General features: G+C 43.3%; 2 protein-coding genes across 2 annotated transcripts; one reads left to right on the top strand and one right to left on the bottom strand.

The window, feature by feature from the left end:
- Positions 1 to 283: 283 nt before the first annotated feature.
- Positions 284 to 11,875, bottom strand: C15H10orf88 (chromosome 15 C10orf88 homolog). The gene is made up of 6 exons (XM_090345685.1): positions 11,674 to 11,875; positions 10,783 to 10,983; positions 9,998 to 10,070; positions 8,461 to 8,667; positions 4,934 to 5,379; positions 284 to 1,463 (listed from the first exon to the last, which is right to left on the bottom strand). Exons 1-6 carry the CDS (start codon positions 11,832 to 11,834, stop codon positions 1,229 to 1,231), a joined length of 1,323 nt encoding a protein of 440 aa, XP_090201811.1. The 5' UTR covers positions 11,835 to 11,875; the 3' UTR covers positions 284 to 1,228.
- Positions 11,876 to 14,342: 2,467 nt separating this feature from the next.
- On the top strand, positions 14,343 to 22,910 carry Pstk (phosphoseryl-tRNA kinase). The gene is made up of 6 exons (XM_090345684.1): positions 14,343 to 14,586; positions 16,389 to 16,680; positions 17,214 to 17,412; positions 19,787 to 19,862; positions 20,343 to 20,436; positions 22,692 to 22,910. The coding sequence occupies exons 1-6, from the start codon at positions 14,371 to 14,373 to the stop codon at positions 22,886 to 22,888; spliced, it is 1,074 nt and encodes a 357-aa protein (XP_090201810.1). The 5' UTR covers positions 14,343 to 14,370; the 3' UTR covers positions 22,889 to 22,910.
- The last annotated feature ends 89 nt before the right edge of the window (positions 22,911 to 22,999 follow it).

Genomic DNA, 22,999 nt, shown 5'->3' with positions numbered 1-22,999 from the left:
CAAATTAGGGGCCGGGAGTTTGGCCTAGTGGTTAAAGTGCTTGCCTAGCATGCGCGAAGACCCGGGTTCGATTCCTTGGTACCACATACATACCAAAAAGCCGGAAGTGGTGCTGAGGCTCAAGCGGTAGAGCTCTAGCCTTGAGAAAGTCCAAGGACAGTGCTCAGGCCCTGAGCTCAAGCCCAGGACTGGCAAAAAAAAAAGGATACAAATTAGTCATTTTAAAGGAAAAAATTAACAAAATGAGTATGAAGTATTACTTTTCAAAATAATGAAATAATTTAAGCAAAGATTATTTGGAAATAAGAATTCTATTTATTTAAGACAAGTGTTTTTTTTGAGATGCAAATGTATCACCCTTCAACACATAAACAGCAAGTATAAGTAATGAAAATTAAGTTAGCCAGAGACTTGCAATCTCCTTGATTCAGACACTTCAAAGTTTCAATTCAGATTCTCAGAATGGTGGCACATTAAACATGCCAGAAAAAGACTTTGAGGAGAAAAACCTGCATGTGACCAAGAAAGGAGAGGATTCCTTACACAGCTAGAGTTAATGAGCTCAAACAGATGACTGCTTCCATTCTACACAAAGCACCAATCCCAAAACAGTAGTACTCAAAATGAAAGGATGGGTTCTGATTTTCGAACTTCCTTCTACAGCTGCCCTGCAATGTAACAGTCCTGACACCCAGATGCAAACAAATAGTATACATGCCAAACACTGCATTTCACTCATTATCTCAGAAAAAAACAGTGCAAAATAAAACTAGTGATCTGAATTAAATGTTCCAAAGTATTCAATTTTCCAAGAATAATTAGAAAAAGAAAATTCTAAGCATTATTTTGCATAGTTCTAAGACTATATCAAGTGAGGTGTTTCTATAAATAAAAACCTCAAACATGTAAATAATATACAATACAAACCAAGGAACTGCATTAGAAATCCTTAAACATTTTAAACAGTTAAGCAACACAGTACACAGAAGTTTTTGTAAGAGTGAAAGTATCACAAACAATATAACTTATGAAGGTATCATGTTAATTCCTGGTGTACAGTACTAGATTTGTAATAACCCGGGAGTAAAATGAACACTGAGGTCACTTTATGTTAAGACAATGATCCTTCAAAGGACATTAAATACTTGCTTTTCATAAACATTTTTGGGGTTTGGCTTTGTAATAAATACGTAATAAATATCCGAGCTGCACTACACATGTTGAGAGCTTATCTTTCCCCATTGGAAAGTCTTTCTCCAGAGTCATAGTGCTTCAGAGGCATCCCGGTGGGTAGGAAGTTGGGATTTTGCAGCAAGTCTGTTAACAAAGCAATCTTATCATCCACGTGCTCCTGGAGCCTATGTATTCGTTGATCAATATAATCCATCAGTCTCCTCTCCATCAATTCCATGTTTTTAGAAAGAATCTTTTCTAAGTAGGAGCAAATAGGCTGTTCTTCAATTCTAAAGAGAAAAATTTTAAATATATCAATTTCCCTAATAAGAAAACCCAAGCAATGCAACAAGCACTATTATACACAGCTGAAATTCGTCTCAGCAACTGCACCACCACCTTAGGCTGCACTGTAGAGTCTAAAATACAGACACACACAAAAACAAATAAAATAAAATGCAGACAAAGGGTGACGACAGTCCTAGAAGTCCACCACTCTAATTTCTTTAATTTTCTTTATTGTGTATACCACAAAGGCATCCTTTTGACTTTGAGCTCAAAATGTTTTGAGGCAATCACATATAATTTAAGTTTTTCTTCTTTCATTAAAAGAAAAAACTTACTAGCATAAAAGAAACTGCTGAAACGTTTGATGGCTGTGCCATTTTACATTCCCACAAACAACACTTGAGAAACCCCATTTCACCATATCTCTGACAGTATTCAACAGCTGTCGTTTTCTTGCATTTTAGCCATTCAAATAAGCAGAGATATGTTATATTTAATTGTGCATTTCCCTAACCATCTTTTTATGGGCTTATCCTCTGGTGATATGATGCTCTGTTCTGTAAATGTTTTATTTAACCAGGATTGTTTTTAATGGTGAATTTTATGAATTCTTAAGATACAAGTCATTTGCTGAGTCTGTGACTGCAAATATTTTCTGTTTATATTTTAATCACCTCAACAGGGTTTTTCACAGGCAAAAGTTTAAATGATGATGAGGTCTACATACCAATTTTTCATCCTATCGATCATGATTTTGGTGTCCTACCTAAGATAGCTTCTTAGGTCCCTAAGACTTTCTCCCACCTTAGAAATGGTTCACGTTTTGTAACGTGTTTTTATTCTATGCTCCATTTACAGTATGAAGGAGATGGCTAGTTTTTTGTGTGTGGATGTCAAATTGCAGCAGCACACAAATACATAAGCGATCCTCCACTGAGTTACTTTTGTAGCTTTGTCAAGAACTACTTGGGGGAAAGGAATGGGCCCAGTGGTAGAGTGCCTGCATAGCATGCATTAAGCCCTGGATTTGATTCCTCAATACCAAGGACTGAAAAAACCAGAAGTGGTGGTGTAACTGAGTTCAAGCCCCAGGACTGGCAAAAATGTTTATCAAATGTCTGGCATAGTTTTCCAGTGGGACCTTTGGACAGGGATACTTCTTGTATATGCGCTTTCTGTGTGAGAGCTCGCGCTTCCTGGTGAAATACTTGAAAAGACTCAGCATTAGGAAGGAAAGCCTTGGCTCAGGATTACAGAGGTGTGCATCCATGATCAGCTTGCCACAGCTGTGGGGCTGGAGTGAGAGATCATCTCACAGCAGCAAAAGCAAGCAGCACATCAAAGCGGTTCACCTCGGGCAACTGGGAGCACGGTGAGCATCAGGGAGGAGTTGGAGTGTCCCCCGAAGCCACACACCCTGCCCGCACCGCCCCATCAAAGCAGGCTTCACTTCTACCATCTCCAAATAATGCCATCAGATTATGATTGTGTGCATTGATTAGATCAGAGCAACTGTGAATCACCTTTGAATAACTGGCACTAAGGGCTGGGACCCAGCCTTGGCACATGAGGACATCCTGGAATTAAAATTCAGTCTTTTCACTGGCTATAGATTTACTCTATTATCTACTCATGTTGTAGTTATAAGAGTTGTAGTTTTTGAGTAATTAATCCATTTCCTCTAGGCTACCAAATGTGTGATCATAAATTTCTACCAGCTATTCCCCATTGTCTCAAATTGCCCTAGAATCTGTGGTGGATTTCTCTGTCCCATTCCTCACACTGCTGTTTGTATCTTCGCTCTTATTTGCTGGTCTTTCTAGGAGCTCACAATATTTTTCGTAAAGAATAAGCTTTATTCCTGTTTGCAATTAAACTGATTTCTATTTCCTTCTGTTGCTTGCTTGGCTTTTTAAATAACACATTTAACAACTGTTTTGTTTTTTTTTCAGAAAGGGCTGACTCTAAAACCGCCTTGAACTCACAATTTTCCTGCCTTAGCCTCCTGAGTGCTGGGGTTACACACGTGTGTGTCCTCATGCCCAGTGTAAAGTCAATTTCCTTTCATGAGTACAGGACTATTCAGATGATCAATTTCTTTTTTTTCTTTTTTTGCTAGTTGGTCATGGGGTTTGAACTCGGGGCCTGAGTGCTGTCCTTGAGCTCTTTTAGCTCAAGGCTAATGCTCTACCATTTTGAGCCACAGAGCCAATTCTGGTTTTCTAGTGGTTAACTGGAGAAAAGTCTCACGGACTTTTTTTTTATCAGGGCTGGCTTTGAACTGCGATGCTCAATTCTCAGCCTCTTGAGTACCTAGGATTACAGGCATGAGTCACCCATGCCCAGCTTATAAATTTCATTTTTTTTTGGGGGGGGGGAGATGTAGTTTTATGCTTCTGATCTAAGAACCCTCCGTATTACGGAAAGCCAACAGTGCTTATTATATATAGCCTTATTAATATTTCTTTAAATGCATCCCACAAATCTTATTATGTTGACCTCTTGAACTACAGATTTAAGTTTGTTTGGAGAAATCTATTACTGTGTAATGATTTCTAGTTTCTCTCTGTTTAGAGGAAATAATCTGACTTCAACCTTAAATGTTCTTAGGTTTGCTTCAGTACTCAAGATGTGATCTATCTGTGAATCTTTCACATACACAAAGCTGCTACTGTTGTGGAATCTTCTTTGTCAAATCAATTATACAATTCTGTTATTGGCTGAAGGTTCTCAGACCCAAACTAATGTAACTACACCATTTTCAGATAAAAAGTCTAAACTGAAATTATTAACCTATAATCTATCAATTATTACACTATTTAGTATGGCAAAAAGGTTAAGCCAAACAATGTCCAGATCCTGAATTTCAGTTTTCAACAATATTTTGGCACATTATTATCTGTAAAAAAGGACTGGAAATGTTCCTAGTATTAGCAAATTTAAAATTAAATATATGTTGCAAAGATGAGGGATTAAAAGACCCCGGGATGTCAGCTTATATACTACAAATAATAACCACACTATTATAGTTTTTGATTACTCCAGAAATAATCTTGATCACACCTAACCTACAAAGAAAATCTATTGCAATATCATACTATAATTAGAAATTAATACAAAAATAAAAACAACCCCTCTGTATATCACCTTTACAATTTTTTAAAAAAAGTAAAACTATGATTCCTATAGCTCCTCTTCTATTATGCAAGTAAGCCTCTACTACAACCCTTAGCTGAAGCTTGTACTACCCCACCTATTCCACAACATAGACGTCTGAGAAGAATGCAGCACCTCCCATCAGAGCAGTCGGTTTGACTCTGCAGAACAGACATTACCTCTCAGTGTTAATGAAAAATTTAAAAGCTACTACAATTTTCTATGGAAACGGAGCCTGAGTGCTGACATAAATGTTTCCCTTCATTTGATTTCCTATCAAATCTAAGCCACATTTGCCCTGAAATAAAATACTTACGCTACACCAACAGTCTCCTCGTGGGGCTTGGGGATGCTTTCCTGCCATTTGGTGCCTTGGCCCATGCGGAGATGGTTGACTTGACTGCAGATATTCTGGAGGAAGGGCAGCAACTCAGAGTGGGGCGCATTTGAGTTGTCATTTGCTTTCTTTGGTAAGAAAGACATTGCATTTTTAAGATCCTTTTCAAGAAGGGAATGATTCTGTGGCACAATTTTACACTGGTTTTTAGTATTTTCTTCAACAGGTGGCTGTGTGCTTTTATCGATGAAAGCCTTTAAGTTTTCCATCATGTTTGCAGATGTCAATCCAGTTCTAAAAGGAAAAGGTGTCGAGGATGGCTTGTTTGAGGTTCCTGCAGTAGATGATGACTGTAGTGCAATTGCGTGCTTGTATCCAGCAGTTCCCAAAACAGACTGAAGCTGCTCGCCAAGGGGAATACAATTCTAAACGAGATAGAAAAGCAAGCAGCTCACTGGAGTAGTTAGTAGGAGTCTGGCACTGCACGTTGTTTCAATGAATTCTCAAAACATCTTCAAGTAGACTACCATTATGCAGTATAGAGTGGCCAGAGTAAAAGGTACCTGGCCAGCTGGAAAGTGTCAGAACAGGACATAAACCCAAAAAGAACCTAACTTTATGGTCACTATTTCACTGTAGCTCTTCTCATATGTGTGTGTGTATATATAAATATATATATATATATATATATCACACTAGCATGTATAATAAAAATGTGGTGGGGGCACAGTTTAACATTTTCACTACAAAGGCTGCCTTACCTTATGACAATAAAATAAAAGTGTTCTCCATTTAGTAACAATCACTGATCATTTTGTTAGAACTCAGTATCATGGCCAGCATTCAATGTATGGGGAGCCAGGTGCGGTGGCTCACGCCTATAATCCTAGCTACTCAGGAGGCTAAGACCTGAGGATCACAGTTCAAAGCTAGCCCAGGCACAAAAGATCTCCAATTAATCACTAGAAAACGGGAAATGGGGTTGTGACTCCAGGGGTAGGGCGGTAGGTAGTCTTGAGCTGAAAGAGCTCAGGGATAACACCCAGGCCCAGAGTTCAAGCCCCATGACCCACAAAAACATGTATATGTGGCCAGGAGATTGGCCTAGTGGTTAAAAGTGCTTGCCTAGCATGCATGAAGACCCGGGTTCGATTCCTCGGAACCACATACATAGAAAAAAGCCGGAAGTGGTGCTGAGGCTCTAGTGGCAGAGCTCTAGCCTTGAGAAAGTCCAAGGACAGTGCTCAGGCCCTGAGCTCAAGCCCAGGACTGGCAAAAAAAAAAAAAAAAAAAAAAAAAAAACATGTATATGTGTGTACATACATACATACATACACACACACACAAGGTTATTTATTTTTACCTGATGCTATCTTTTTTTTTCCCATTACATAAGGGGCTTCATGATCTTCCTTAGCTTTTCACCTGAGCCATACTTCCACTTCTGTTTTTTTTAAACTGGCTTATTGGAGCTAAGTCTCGCAGTTTTGTTTGCCCAGGCTGGCTCTGAACTGTGATGCTCAGATCTCAGCCTCCTGAGTAGCTAGGATTGCAGATGTGAACCACTGGCACCCAGCCTGAACATATATTTATGATAGATTTCTTTGCAAACACTACCTGGAAATTGCATTACTTGAAGTTAGATGCTCTATGAGCACTATATGACACTTTCACTGACTAGCATGAGAGTAATGGCTTTCAGAGTTTCCAGAATAATAAACTGCATTCCAGGTATTCACTGTAACTACTTATGCAATAAGCTTTCCTTAGAAGACTCTGGCTTACTTGGGAGAGAAAGTTATACTATATTCTTATCAGGCTTTTCTACTTTTCCACTAAAGGAAAATGACCTCCAGCTTAACTATTGAAAGCACATGGCTCTATCTTCAAAACCTAGAAAACCTATAGTTTTTTTTTTTAATTTTATATATTTATTTAGTCAGTCCTGGGCTTGAACTCAGGGCCTGAGCACTGTCCTTGGGCTTTCTCAAGGCTAGAGCTCTACCACTTGAGCCACAGCACCACTTTCCGCTTTTTTGTATGTTCGATTCAAGGAATCGAACCCGGGTCTTCGTGCATGGTAGGCAAGCACTCTACCACTAGGCCAAACTGCCGGCCCGAAAACCTATAGATTTTTATCAGTGGCTATAATTATCATGTCTGCTGTTTGACAGCTTGAGAGATAGACTGGAAAAGTCATTAGCGAGATTAGCTGGAGAATCTGTTTATATATTCCTCTAGACAGTCTAAAAGTCATCATGAAACCAAGCCAGATCAACAAGACAAATTTTAACATGAAAATTCACATTAAAAATAAATCTAACCTTCCCAAAGAGAGAGAACTAAAAAATGTCAAGAACAGGACAGGACAGAGTCCTTCTGTCATCAAAGCCATTCTCTTGCTACACGTTGTCATTGGCTCTTTCAGATCCCTTTTCCTTTCCCCATAGTCTACCAAACAGCTACTTTCTGAAGGTCTTTCCTCCTAGTCTCCTGAAACATTCACTCTGTGAGCACACCTCTCACACCCTGCAGCTACTTCCCAGAGGTTCTCTCTACCTCCCCAATCCTGTGTTGCCAAACAGTTAACTTCCTTCCAATGTCTTAGTCACAGCTCAATCTCAACTTCCCAAATTAAATTCCTTCTGTTTCTGCCTTCGGGGACAATTTCTGATATCAACATCCTCAAACTTCAATTCTACTGTGACTCTCTTTTTCTCCCACAATGCCAGTTTTAAGTTGGCTGTCCTGTCCCATAGTTCTACTGATGGAGCGTGTCACAACCCAGCACCCTGCTATTGTGTCTCATCTTAGACCCCATCAACTCTCATCTGGGCCAGGAGCAACCTGGGCAGCCCATCTCCGTCTCACTTTCCTTAGGTCACCTTGTGTGCACCAGTGGGTTAAAAATCTCAAGACAGGACAACAACATACACAGATTTAAAGTAGCACCCAAAGCTCTCTATGATCTTGGAGGCTACTTGTAAACTTTGCTAATCTATCTGCTCAAAGGAAAGAAAGAAAAAAAGTTAATCCCTACCTATATTATTCCTTCTTGCACAGAAGATTTCATCCATACCAGCATACTGTTCTAGAACAGTCACCTTCCGGTGAATTTGACTAACCCCATCTTTCTTCTTTAATGGCTTGGATAAAATGCCAGTTACTTAATAAGCTTTTTAAAATCTACCTCATCATTCCCAACTTATATGATTTAAACTAAATACAGTTACAGATAGGCTGTAGGCTAGCTGACCATCCCTGCACCCTCAAACCATGCCCTTGCTCACAGAGAAGGCACTTCTGAATAAACTCAGAAAAAAGCCTAAGGATATACAGTCAAAAAGCATTCTGTTGGTTGGCAAGTCTACAAAATGTGTTTTTTTGCAAAACTGAAATGAGTTTTTTGCAAAACTGAAATGTTTAAAAGTACACTGCACTATCTTACTACAGGACATTCTTTTGAAACCTCAGTGGTATCTGGAAATGAACCCATTTCTGCTTACCTGCTGCTGAAACCTAACCATATTCATCAATTGCTGAGCTCCAGGTGATAGCTTTGATCCCATGGACTCCATTATGGTCTGGATACTGTCGAGGTCTATCCTGGATCCTAAAGTGGGAGTGCTTCGCGATGAATTTGATGATACTGGTCTCATCTGTACCACAACTTTACTGATGAACACACACTGCTTTTCACCAAAAGACAGTAACTATTACAAAACAAATAAGTAAATGTAATTAAATGACAGAAAAAGACTTAAAATAAAAATTAACATCAAAAACATTTTAAGGTTTTCTAAAGAGTAATCAGTTGGAAAAACTTCCAATGCATCATGAGGCTTGAACCAACAAAATAGTTTTCAAACTGTAAGCCAGGCACCAGTGCTCACACCTGTACTCCTAGCTACCCAGGAAACTGAGATCTGAGGACCCTGGTTTAAAGCCAACCTTGGCAGTAAAGTCCCAGGAAGACTCATATCTCCAATTAACCGGAACTGGCATTCAAATGGTAGAGTGCCAACCTTAAGCACAAGGAGAATAAGAGACAGCACCCAGGCACTGAGTTCAAGCCCCACAACAACAATAACAACAAAAATCTATTTAAAAAAACACATAAAAGAAAGGGTATCAATGTTAAGTAATGCACCTTCTAGCTGGTGAATATAATGTAACCCTTCTATTAATTACAATAAAAATATATGCAATACAAAACAGAATTAATGCACTTTCTATATGGCAAATATCATGTAACCCTTTTATTAATTACAATAAAAAAAACAAAAATAAACATAAAATAGGGAATTAAAGTTTTAAATAAATTAGGAATGAGAGATATCAACCTGCATACTTTAACATACTACAGTCTTTTATAATATACATGAACATAATAATCCTGTCCACATTTACTAAAATCTTAAACATAATGCAATCTTTTGAATTTTCTTTTTTTTTCCTATTTAAATTTTTTTCTGCCAGTTCTGGGGCTTGAACTCAGGGCCTGGGCACTGTTCCTGAGCTTCTTTTACTCAAAGCTAGCACTCTACCACTTGAGCCACAGCACCACTTCTGGCTTTTTCTATTTATGTGGTAGTGAGGAATTGAATCCAGGGCTTTATACATGCTAAGCAAGCACTCTACCACTAAGCCCCATTCCTAGCCCCTCTTCTGGATTTTGTAGGGAACTGTCAGATAAACTAATTTGGCTGACTAGTTTACATGTGAATAAAGTAAATTTAGTAATGTGTCAAAGGAAACACGGTGAGTAAAAGTGAAATTTAGAACCTTGCTCTTCTGTCTTTTATGACAGCAGTTTTCATTTCTTTGATACTTTGTTTTCTTGTGATGCAGGGTATCACATCAAGTGTTCTACCTTAAGCCATATCCTTACTCCTCTAATGGCCCATAGGCTCCACACTAAACTGAACTAAAACTGAGGACCAAGGTAGTTTAACTGTACTGTCAAACCAACACAAAGTAAGAATATACAGAACAAAAACAATTTAAAATTTAATTGAATTTTAAAATTTGGTAATGACTTACCTTTATCTTACAAGAATGTGTAGAAGATTCCAATTTCAAATACTTTTTGTACAAACTAATCTTTTCATGTTCACTAAAAAAAAATTTTTTAAATAATTGTCACTTTTAGTATTTACATTTAAAGACAGGTATTTCCTGGGCAATATTTTGACCTAAGATTTCCAGTTCCTAGTGAAGCATGGGGTTTTGAGTCCTCACTGCCCTGCAGTGCCTAGAAGAACTCCATCTGCTTACATACACTATATCCACTTATTAACAACACTACGATTGAATGAAAAAACATATGCAGTCATGCTGCACATGGACCTATTTTAAAGTTCAACAGGCACGGCTATTATTTCTAACACATAAGGTCATAACACAGTGAGAAAATTTCAAATTGTGAGCTTTATAACAAGTTAATAAGTAGGCTTATTCAGCTTAGTCTTAAGGTTCCTACACCATTTATAGTAAGTTTCCTAAAAGGTATTCAATGCTTCAGACTAACGTTTAAAAGACAGACCACTGTAAGTTAAAGAAACACTCTTCCCCACTTTCCTTCCAATTAAAGTCCTCCCAATAATTAGCAATCACTTTGTGCCAATTCACTTCCCACATCCCTTAAAAACAACAGCAATTACAACAGGTTGATCTAGACTGTAAGAGGTCTACAACATTTTATGCTTCCTGGCATGTGTTTACTTTCTGCCCCTTAATGACCGCCATCGATATCAGAGACTACATAAATACTGCGAGGCTGAGGAAAATAAAAAGCTGAGTATCGTTTGGCTGGACCAGTCACAAACCTGCTATCCAGGACAGTGCAGATATTCTTGCCCCTACTGGTCCCGCAGTACTCCTCTCCGAAGTATATTTCCATATTCCTTGCTGAACTTAGAATGCCCACAGAGAGGATCTCTTCACCTACGTTAGGGTCACAACTCAGGTAAAGGAAGCAGGGGTGATCACTTTGGGGGCTGCTGCTCTTCAGACTCACCAGGTCCTGGCTAAGAAGGCAAACGATTAGGAAACATTACACACGTGGTGGTGGTTGTTTTGTTTTTCTTCCCCCTTTCCTGAGAGTATCCACTGCCCACTCTGTAAATGACAGGTAATGTAGACGGGCAGGCACACCCACAGCACTCAAGTGGACAGTTTCCTGCACTGCACAAGCCACAGGCCTCCCCTGCACCGTTACCCACAGGGGGAGGCTCCCGAGCCGAGGCGCGGACCTCTGCTAACAGCTGTGTGTAAAATCGCGGTGCTTCTCGTCGGGGTTTTATCCACGGAGCCTGGCTTTGCGAACCAGAGGGCTCCGCTCATTTCTGATGGAACCCCGGCAAATTCCGACCGACGCAGGGGGATCCTCTGAGCCTCGGCTTCCGGGCTGCGGTCGCGCCGCCGCCGGGCCCCCCGGGCCTCTCCCCACTCGGCAGCCCCGGCCCGGCTCGCGGCCCCGCCTCCCTCCCGCCGCCGGGCCCCCCGGGCCTCTCCCCACTCGGCAGCCCGGGCCCCGCCGCCGGTCCCCCCCGGCCTCTCCCCACTCGGCAGCCCGGGCCCCGCAGCAGGGCCCCCCGGGCCTCTCCCCACTCGGCAACCCCGGCCCGGCTCGCGGCCCCGCCGCGCCTCCCGGCCTCCCGGACGCCTGTCTGTCACCATCGAGGGCCGCCACCCCAGTCCCCGCGGGGCCCGCGCACCCCGGAGCCGGCGGCGACAGCAGCTCATCCCACTCCAGGTCCGACGCGCAGTCACCGGCCCGGGTGAGAAGCTTCGGCGCCGGTGCCCCGCTTTCGGCATCCCAGGAGGAGGTCAGCGTGGGGCCGCCCGGCAGCGCCGCGTCCGCGTCGCCGGTCTCCATCTCCCCGCCAACCCAGGCCGACGGCGGAACCTCTCTTCCCGAGCCTGAGTTCCGGTCCGGGCGGAGTGCACGTAAGGACGCACAGGAACTTCCGGTCTTCCCGTGACGACGCCAGCCCCGCGGCGGGCAGATACGCGCATGCGCTACCGTCAGCCTCCGCGGCCGGGTTCCGAGGCTGCGGGAGAAGGGGCTCGGGCGGACGCGCGCGTGGACGTCAGTTCATCTGCTGGGGGGCAGGGAGGGGGGTCGCGCGCACCGGGGACGGTTTTTGGACGTTGGCTCTGGCGGAGGAGCCGGTGACGCGGACCACGGGTTCTGAAGCCCAGGGCGGGATGAGCACGGCGGCGGGCCTGGACGGCCGGGGGCGGGGGACCCGGGGGCGGGGGCCTCGTCCCGCGTGACTGCGGGACTCCCGGTCTGGTGGCCCGGATGTGGGCTGTGTTCGCTGCCTGTCCTCGCCGCGCCGTCCACGCGGGTGCTCCCCCTGCAGGCGGGGCTGGGCGGCCTGGAGAGGCGTGTGTGCCCCTCGTCGGGTCTTGGCGCTGCACTTGATTGTGTTGGTTACTTGGGACAGATTCCCGCTCAGTGTGCGATTCGCCCGGAAGCGCTGCCCCGGAGCTTTCTCCAGGCTCCAGCTCTACACGTGAGCCGCAGCACCACTCAGGGCTTTGTCTTCGTGTGTCGTGTCAAGAAAGCGAGCCCAGGTCTTTGGGCGGGCATGCTAGGCAAGCAAGCGCCCAGTCCCTGGTCCATTTAATTGTTTTTTCATTCAAGTGTATTCTCCACCCAAAAAAGTTTACAGTAACTTTTTGCCTTGTGTTTACCATATTGAAAGGAGAAGAAAAATGATGTATTTTTTTCTCTTCTATAGGTCACCACCAGAATGTATAGTAGGGGAATTCGCCAGGATTGGGAGAAGCTATCATCCTAGCTACTTGAAAGGCTTAGATTAAGAGGATCTAATTTCTAGACTAATCCAGGTGTACATTTGAGACCCTCTTACAGCACTAGGGCACAATGGAGCGTGTCTGTCACGAGAGCTACATGGGAAGCTAAAGTCAGGAGGATTACAGGATTGGCGACCCCTGGCCAATAAGAACAAAATCTCTCCAAGACTACATCTCAATGAAAGAAGCCACATGGTTGGAGCTCCCTGTCATCAAGCTATGACCTATGATAGGAAGCATTGAACAGTGATAATATTGTGAACCATGCACAAGGTGCAAGAAGAAGAACCCTCTCTAAAAAAAAGAAATTCCAGGGCCTGGCACCAGTGGCTCAAGCCTATAATCCTAGCCACTCAGGAGGCTGAGATCCTCATGAGGATCGTGATTCAAAACCATCCTGGGCAAAAAAGTCCACGAGACTCAGCTCCAGTTAAACACCAAAACCAAGAAGTGGTTCTGTGGCTCAAAGTGATAGAGCACTAGCCTTGAGCTGAAGAGCTCAGGGACAGGAGTCCAGGCCAGAGTTCAAGCCCCACAACTGATAAGCAAACCGGAAGTACAGATTATATGGGGGGTGGGGAGGTTCACAGCAGAAGCAGACATGACCTCAGAGGATGGGGAAATACTTTGGACTGGACGACCTCCCACTGCTTCCAGACATGCCAGTTGCCAAGGTTACAGTGCTGGGCAGGGATTTCCTGGGTGCATAGGAAAGAGCCAAAGGAAGAAATCATTTCTCCCAGGCAGACCCTAACACTTACCTCCAATAAGCGCCCCAAAGGCCAAAAGTGAAGCTGCTATTCAAGTAGTAGAGTGCTAGCCATGAGCATAAAAGCTCAGCTACAAGCCGGCACAGTGGCTCATGCCAGTATTCCTAGCTACTCAGGATCGGAGGATCAAGGCTCAGAGCCAGCCTAGGCACAAAAGGACCTGAGGTTCTTATCTCCAATTAACCTCTAGAAAATGGGCTTGGCTCAAGGGTAGGGTGGTAGCCTTGAGCTGAAGAGCTCAGGGACAGCACCCAGGCCGAAATCAAGCCGCATCACACAGACACACACAAAAGCTCAGACTCCTCCTTCGCCTCCTCAAAAACAGGCTGGAACCATGGCTATGGGTAGAATACCTGCCTAGTGAGCATGGCCCTGAGTTCAAGCCTGTTACTACCAGAAAGAAGAAACACAACCAGAGGTCTGATACATAATCTAGAAACCGTGTTGGTTGCCGGGAGTTTGGCTTAGTGGTAGAGCTTGGCTAGCATGCATAAGGCCCTGGGTTCGATTCCTTGGTGCCAGAAAAGCCAGCCGTGGTGCTGTGCTTCAAGTGGTGGAGCGCTAGCCTAAGTTCAAGCCCCAGGACTGGCAAAAACCAACCCGGATACGTGGTACAGACCCCGTCTCAAAGCAGACACTCCCAAACTGGTCTTGAACTTCACGTCCCACGCAGAAATGAAATGGGCTCCAAGCATCCCTTGCGGACCCCGCGCTTGGCCGTTTCCTCCGCCACCCCGCTAGGGGGCGCGGCAGTGCCGCAAGGTCCGCGCATGCGCACCCGGGCGGCTCAATTCCGCCGACTCCCGCGCCGGCCGCGCTATGACGGCCACGGAGGCCGGGGCGGCGGGCGGCCTGGGGCCGTGCACGCTGGGGCTCTGCGTCCTTTGCGGCTTGCCGGCGGCAGGAAAGTCGACCTTCGCGCGGGCCCTCGCCCGCCGGCTGCAGCAGGAGCGAGGCTGGGCGGTGGGCGTCCTCTCCTACGACGACGTCCTGCCCGAGGCTCCCCCGGACCTGGGGACTGGCGCGCGGCCGCGGGTCAGCACGGGGCGGGGCCTGCGGGGGCGGGGGCGGGGCCGGGCGGCTCAGGCCGAGGCTGCCATCAGCGATCGTGCACACGCAGGCCGGACCCGGGCGAGGAGCCGGGTCCCCGGCGGGTTCCACGCGTTCCCGGCGGGTTCCACGTTCTGGGGTGTCCCCGGCTGGCCCGGCGGCCCGGCCTGGCTTCCAGGCAGAGCTGGGCTGCGTGCCCAGGAGACCCGTGGAAGTCCCTCGTCGTGCATCCCTTGGCAGACTTCTCGCCAAGCTGTGGAAAGATCGTTCAAAGATGCCGCCTCGGCCAGTTGAGCACCACGGTCTGTGGGGCTGGAACCACTTGGGAAACCGCAGAGACTGACCTAACGAAAGGCAGTGCTGGTGTCCGCCTAATCGGGGCCACCCTGCTCTGTCCGTGCTGGGGGCAGGAGAAATAGCTGTTCTTAGCTGACGACCAGATAGGTAGGTAGTGTCTGGGCTAAATGCACGTTTCTTTGGCTTTCTTTCCTCTTAAACCCCCAGCAAGATGCCGCACCCTGGAAAAGCACGTAGGAAGAGGGAAGACGCCCTCCGGAGTCACTACCCTTTGAAATATTCTGAAATTTTAAATTGTTCTTTTTTTAATTGGTCAATGCCTGAGTGCAGATGAATTCACACACATGCAATTATGATGTGACTGAGTGTACGCAAAGATGCAGTATGGTTAGCATGTGGAAAATCTTTTCATGAAAGTGTATCTGCTTCTTCAATCTTGGTTAATTGTGAGGTAAATACAAAATCAGGGTGGCACTGGATTTACTTGAATGGTAGTATTTTTACCACTCAAGCGAAAGCAGAAAGTTGTCACTGGCTGTATTTCCCCTTACTTTTATTAATGTATGTTTTTTACTCTTTATAGAGGCATGGGAGTCACTTGGCTACCATGATTAGAAAATGTCACCGTTTATGGAGGGATACCTGTTTCCTTCTTGGAAGGTTCAGGTGATGCTTTATATGTGGTGTGATTCCGGTAGTAAGGCTGGGACAGGCAGGAGAAGGATCTCAATTTCTTCTCCTTATAATTTTTTTCTCGTGCTCTTTACACCCCACAACCAACATAAGAATATTTGTGTTCTCAAGCCATTTTTCTTGCAGTGGGCTTCCTCTGTCCCTTCCAATCCCATCTTGACTCTGGGAACTTTTATTGATTTACTTTTCTGTGTACAATCTTTTGGCAGGCAATTCAGAACCAAACCAGCACCATTTTTTTTTAGCTTGGCTGTTTTAATTTGGCAAGATATTGATTTTGGCTCCCTCTTTTTCTTACACAGCAATTCATTCTTCTTATTTATTCCCTCAGTTGTTCACTTAACACACATTTCTGGAACATCTGTTTGGTGCTAGGCACTTAGCTGGTGGCTGAATATACAGTGAAGTAGTGACCTGGCAGGGAGATAGCACACAGACCTCAAAACCTTAGCCTTGCTAGCATTGAGACACAATACGTACAGAGTGGGATATCTTGATAGGCAAGGGAAGTGCAGAATTACCTTCTGTATGTTGATAGGCAAGGGAGGTGCTGAATTACCTTTTGTATGTCAAGTCAAAAAGGCTCCACATAGCACTGGATAGAAACTTTCCAGGCAGAGGGGGAAGTAGATATGAAGACAAGATGCCAGGATGAACAAGGGATCTGTGGAAAACTCCAGATGGTTCAGTCCAGTATGCTGAAGTGGCATAGCGGGCAGAGGGTGCAAGTGAACCAAGATAAAACCACCCTTAGTGGACAAAGCCTAATGTGAGTTCCTGTCTTCCATCTTTTGTAGCCATCCCGATGGAAGACACTTCGACAGGAACTGTTGAAGTTTCTGGAATGCTTCTTGATGATTGTCATTAATGGGGGTCAGATGTCTGCCCCAGCCAACATGGCTGAAGCCATGTGGGAAGATTTCATAACCTGCTTAAAGGATCAAGATTTGATATTTCCAGTGGTATCTGAGACCCAGTCTTGCTACATCTTGGCAAAATCTGTCATTTCTAAACCTTTGCTTTTGGTTTTAGATGACAACTTTTATTATCAAAGTATGAGATATGAAGTCTACCAACTGGCTCGGAAATGTAATTGAAATTTTTTTTCCTTACACATGGATAGAGTTGTTCATATTTCAGAAATCACTGTTGTCATTCCAGGTGTCAGTGGGTCATGCCTGTAATCCTAGCTACTCAGAAGGCTTGAGCTCTGAGGAGGGTGGTTCGAAGCCAGCATGGGCAGAAAAGACTATGATGCTTTTATCTCCAATAAACTGCAAAAAGAAAAAGGAAAGAAAAAAGAAAAGCCAGAAGTGGAGCTGTGACTAATGTGATAGAGTAACTAGCTTTGAGGAAAAAAGTTCAAGGGTAGTGCTCAGGCTGAGCTCAAGTCCTAGGACTGGCACACACGTGCGCGCGCGCGCACACACACACACACAAATCACTACTGCCTTCAGAAAGATTATGTTAGATTTTGGAAGTCTACATGGATTTAGTTTTAAAGGGTGGCTGCTAGGTGAAATTTGACCTGCTGCAGAAGGAATGATCTGTCCTGTCTGATATATGTATTTCACATTTTGGGAAGCTAGATTGGTAATTTGGTTATTTTAAACTGTTTTCAGATTCATTAGGCTTTTGCCAGCTCTATTTAGACTGTCCTTTGGAGACCTGTTTGCAGAGAAATGGCCAGAGACCCAGGGCAGTACCTAATGAGACTATCCACCTGATGGGGAAAAAAATAGAAAAACCCAACCCTGGGAAAAATGCTTGGGAACACAACAGCCTCGCAGTTCAGAGTCCAGTGTGTTCAACGGAGGCCAGGTATCCTACTCAAACCATTCTTCCTGGTGATCATTGCTGCTGGGCATGAATAAATGCTCAACCACAGTGGTGGCTTAGCTTATCTACACACAGGCCTCAGAGTGTTGTGTACAAGAACAAGCTGAAGTCCAAAAGATCACCTTGCCCAAATTCAGTGAACTTGTAACCCCTGAGTTCTGAAGCCATAGTTTGTATAGTAACTATCAAGAATGTAACTTCCCCACAAGGTCCCAGGAGAATGGTAAGTAGCACACATCTTTCATACACTCAGCAAGGTATAGCAATCTTAGTAGATTGCCTAGTTTTCTTTTCTTTTTTTTTTCAGAAAGAAGTCTGAGTGCTTGCAGGTATAGCTCAATGGCAGAGCACCTGCTTTGCCTGTGTGAGGTCCTGAGTTCAAGGTCTAGCTTTGCTAAAATAAAGTTCCTAAGAGCAGAATTATACTGGAGCATGATTTGTGTTAGAGCTCTCTGTAGTAACTCTGCTAGTAGACATATGTGAGTCACAGGTTCTGGGCTCTAACGCTCCATTCACCACAGTCTTACAATAGCGCATTTCCAGTAGAAATTTCTGTAATGATGGAAATGTCCATTTGCCCTATCCAGTATGGTAGCAGAATGCTACATGTGACCTTTCTACACTTAAAAATATTGGCAGCATCTGGATGCAGAATGGAGGCCAGTGGCTATGGTCTTGGATATATAGTCCTCAACGTATGTTGTCCACATTTCCTTTTTTTTTTTTTTGCCAGTCCTGGAGCTTGAACTCAGGGCCTGAGCACCATTTCCTGTCTTTTCCTATGTATATGGTATTGAGGAAACGAACTTGGGTCTTTGTGCATGCCAGGCAAGCACTCTACCACTAGGCCAAACTCCCAGCCTCCACATTTCCTTAGTTTAGCTTTTAAAGGCTGTTTAAAATGTCATTCCTCAAAATGTTTAGCTCCCAGGTTACATTTTCCTTAAAATGTATAATATACCCTTATGAGTGACTAGGCAGTTCATCCAGACAAGTTATTGAGGTTTCTAGTGTTGGGGTAATATCTTAACAAACTTGATGGGAGCCTTTAATTAATTAGTTGCTCCTCTTGTGGCGTAGTTCAGGCTGTTCTTGGAAGTGAATGCTTGGTTAGATTTCTGGATGTCCTGTGGGAATGGCATCAGTTATCTCACCACTGTGACACCAGGGAGATGCAAAATGCATTTCTGTAGTATCATGCCATAATCTGCATTGCGATCCTGTGTCTTAAAAACCTGTCATCTGTGCTCATTTCCAAGTAGTCACGAGGTAACTGAAGGGGTCAAGGTTGAAAAATGATCTTTTCCAGGCTTCTCTGAAGTACTAATAGCAGCAGGAGTCACGGAGCAGACACACACACAGTAAGAGGTGTGTTTCAGAGCACCTGATACACACAACCTCATCCGATCCTTACAGCCCCTTAAAGGGAGAAACTTCTGAGGCAAGGGAAGGGAGGTGACCCAAACCCGGGCTCTTCCCAGTGACAGAGAAGACCACGAGATAGAAAGATCATGCACTAAGTTCACAGACTTAAAACTGTTCTCTTCTACTCCCTGTGCTCTGAGTAAAATCCAACTCCCAACATGACTCTCAAGTCTTAATAACTACTAGCTCTTCACTATCATATCCTGCTATTCTCTCCCCCCGCCCCACCTATAAACCCCAACTGGCTTTCTCCCATTAGCATGAACTTGTTGCATTGTGCCTGTGGTCTCCTCTGCCCTTCCTACATCCTTCAGCTGACTGCCTGGCCATCTAAGAAAAGTCAGCTGGACTCTGGGCACTCATAAAAATGGTTCCTTGGTTTACTGTCATTCATCTGCACAAAGTCCACCTGTCTCTCACCGTTGCATGATCAGTTTGGAAAAGTAAGGGTCACGTAGTACTTCCCAGATTAGCAGCTTAACATGCAGTTACACAGTATTTTTCATATAAAATGGTGTTTGTTAAATAAATGGATTCTACCTCTGGCCAGTGAAGAACTTTGCTAATTCTTATCCAGTAGATAAGAAGCCAGAAATAAGACTTTTTTTTTTCTTTTTTTGCCAGTACTGAGGCTTGAACTCAGGGTCTGGGCACTTGACTTTTCTCTAAGATAGAACTTTTATAGTCTACAGTCCAGAATTTAATAGGGGAAAGTAATGGCTTTCAAAGCTTACTAATGTAGGAAATCAGTATTTTATAAGCAGGTAGCTAGTGCAGCTGGATTTACAAATGAAAGGTAGCTTCCAAATTATTTCATTTTTGTTCCTTTAAAGACCTTGAGTTACACCAAGATCCTTTAGTATTAATACAAGTTTTTCAAAAACATGTCTGGTATGAGAACTTACTGTATTTTATCCCACTTTCTCCTCAGCCTGGAGGTGACTGAGATATTGCTTACCGCCTTGGAAAATCCCGTGAAACACGCTGAGAACAATGTGGAACAAAAGGTCAGTCTTCCAGTAGACTCAGAGCCAATGAGAAGGAACAGCTTGTATAGACCTTTGAACTTTCAGTGAGTAAATTGAACTTTTGGTGAGTGATAGTAAATAAAAAATGCTTGGCATCTCACTAGCCTTCAGCTTCTGATCCTGATGCAGTGGGTGCTGGCAGCCTGTGCTTGTGGCTGGCTGACTATAGCCTCCAGTTGAGTGATTAGGAACACTGGATGTCGATGTTATGTTACATACAATAAACAAGGATAGGTGCATTTATACCACAGAGCTTTTCTTTCCTGAAAAGCCCAGTTATTAGACATTCTCCAGGATATTGCTGGGGACTGCAGTTCATAGCTAGCTGAAATTTATTTTGTACCCTCTCCTGGGAAAAAGTCACCTTAACTTTTCTTATTATGCCTTCATGTGGGCCTCCTACATTCTATTCATTTTTTTAAACAGAACTGTTCCAATAACAATGTTTATGCCCCACAGGAAACAGACAGAATAATTTGTTCTGCTAACATTCTTCATAAAGCGGATCAGGCACTCCGAAGAACTGTCTCTCAGACCATGAAGGAAGCAAAAGGTATGAATTGTTAAGTAGTTTCATTGATGTGATGACTCTCCTTCACACTCAGGTAGTCTATCAGCTCCCAAACCTTCTATCATGTTTCCAAACGTACATACAGTTCCATTACATGTAACTTCAGTTCAAATTCTGCCCCTGAATCACCACTGATATTCCTCCATTTACCCTCCCAATAAGTTTACTGACTAGCTACTTTTTTATTAGGCCTTTTTCTAAATGCTAGAACCAGTTCCTATTGGAATCAATAGGAAGCAACATTTTACCAAGAAAAAGACAAAAAAAGTAACTATATGAATATTTGTGAGTGCTCTGAAGAAGTGGGGTATGGCACTGTAGAAGGCTTCTCAGAGAAGACGTTTAAGCAGAGATGTAAAGCATGTATAGAACAAGCATATATCCCAAAGCCTACTCCAGGCAGCAGACATTTTACCAGAGCAAAAGTTGTTTGAAATATTCTGGAATGGAAGAGAGGCCATTGAACCTGGAGTAGTAGTTAGGGCTACATACACAATCAGCATGGAGTTTGAACAAGGACATCTTGTGAATCTAAATTAAACAGATAAAAAAGGTGACAGTTAATAAATTTATAAAAAGAACTTGAATTTTAAATTTTGATTTGTGAATCAAATAATAGCTAACATTTATTTACTCTTTTCATATGCTAAGCAAGAGCTTTATTGTTCTTTATCTTTCCAATTCTGTAAATGGGGCATACTTTACAAATGGCAAACTTACATATACAAAATCTGTTTAAAGCAGCATTATTACTGATAACCCAAAGGTCACTGGACCTGTCGATACATACACTAAAATGTTATTCAGTAAAGTAAAACTCATACAGGATATAATGTGGAGAAGCTTAGAAATACCCAGACACCAATGGCTCATCTGTAATCCTAGTGACACATAAAGCTGAGATCTGAGGATCACAGTTCAAAGCCAGCCTACACAGTAAAGTCCACAAGACTCATCTACAGTTAGCCACCAGAAAACAGGAAGTAGAAGTTATGGCTCCAAGTGGTAGAGCACTAGCCTTGAGGAACGGAGCTGAGTGACAGTGCCCAGACCCTGAGTTCAAGCCCCATGATAGGTGGGACACAGACTCACACACACACACACACATACACTATACCAATCACAAAACACCACACAGTCATACGAAATGTCTAGAGCAGGGAAATCCTGAGGTAAAGTAGGTTAGAGATTACTTAGAAGTTATGGGGAAAAGTAAGATGGTGATGGTGGTTATAAGGGCGACAGCTAAAGGGATTTTGGGTTATAAAAATGTTCTAAAATTGACTGGGAATGTTTCTACGTGAATGTTATATACCACTGAATTGAAATTTAGGTGAATAAATTTATGGTGAGTATTTCTCAATAAACAAAATCTCAGATTCTCAGTGCCCTTATAACATGCGATTCTGTACTGAACACAACAGATAGAATATTCCCTCACTGTAGAATTGTTCATGTGACAACTCTTCAAGGTATTACCAGTTCTCAAAATCAAAATGTTTTTTTTTTTTGGCCAGTCCTGGGCTTGAGCTCAGGGCGTGAGCACTGTCCTTGGACTTTCTCAAGGCTAGAGCTCTACTGCTTGAGCCTCAGCACCACTTCTGGCTTTTTTCTATGTATGTGGTACCGAGGAATTGAACCCAGGTATTCGTGCATTGCTAGGCAAGCACTCTACCACTAGGCCAAATCCCCAGCTCAAAATGTCCTTTCTTATGTCTGCTTTTGGAGGCAAAAGTTTTTGAGTTGGCTATCTTGGTTATTCGTTAGCCACAAAGAATCTTCCTCATTTTTTTTCCCCTGCTCATTAACAGTAAGTTATTTACATTCTCTGAACTGTTTCACATGTCTTTTCTGGATTATATCAATGTGACCTTTTGTCTGCAAATTATAATGTAATTGTAATGATTTATAGAATATCCAACTGGTTTACCTGATGTAATTAAATTAATTTCCTAGACAGTCCAGATTTATTTAGAAATAACTTGAGGGGCCAGGAGTTTGGCCTAGTGGTAAGAGTGCTTGCCTAGCATGCACGAAGACCCAGGTTCAACTCCTCAGTACCACATACATAGAAAAAAGCCAGAAGTGGTGCTGTGGTTCAAGTAGTAGAGCTCTAGCCTTGAAAAAAAAAAAACAAAAACCAAGGACACTGCCCAGGCCCTGAGTCTAAGCCTAGGACTGGCAAAAAAAAAAAAAAAAAAGAAAAGAAATAATTTGAGACTATCTTTCTATTTTAGATGAACAAATACTTCCTAACAACTTGAAACTTTTAGCAGAAGAACTTAACAAGCTCAAAGCAGGATTTTTGGAAGATCTAAGACAAGGAAACAAATACCCATGCTTCCCACAAACCACTGACATATCAGATGTCATTTCTTCTTTTTGTAATGAGAAAGATAATATCATGCAAAAGTATTTTTCAAAGCATCATTAAAATTTCTGGATTGCCAGTAAAATATCTGATTTGGGTTTTTTTTAATTTATAAAATTTTACCTTACCAGATATTTTCTAAGACAATGTGTTTCCAAAGACTTTCAAATAAAA

The sequence above is a fragment of the Megascapheus bottae genome, chromosome 15 (assembly GCF_031878675.1).
Source record: "Megascapheus bottae isolate mThoBot1 chromosome 15, mThoBot2.hap1, whole genome shotgun sequence".
Taxonomy (NCBI): Eukaryota; Metazoa; Chordata; class Mammalia; order Rodentia; family Geomyidae; genus Megascapheus; species Megascapheus bottae.
Note: the sequence above shows the minus strand (reverse complement) of the source record. Positions and strands in the feature narration are given on the sequence as shown.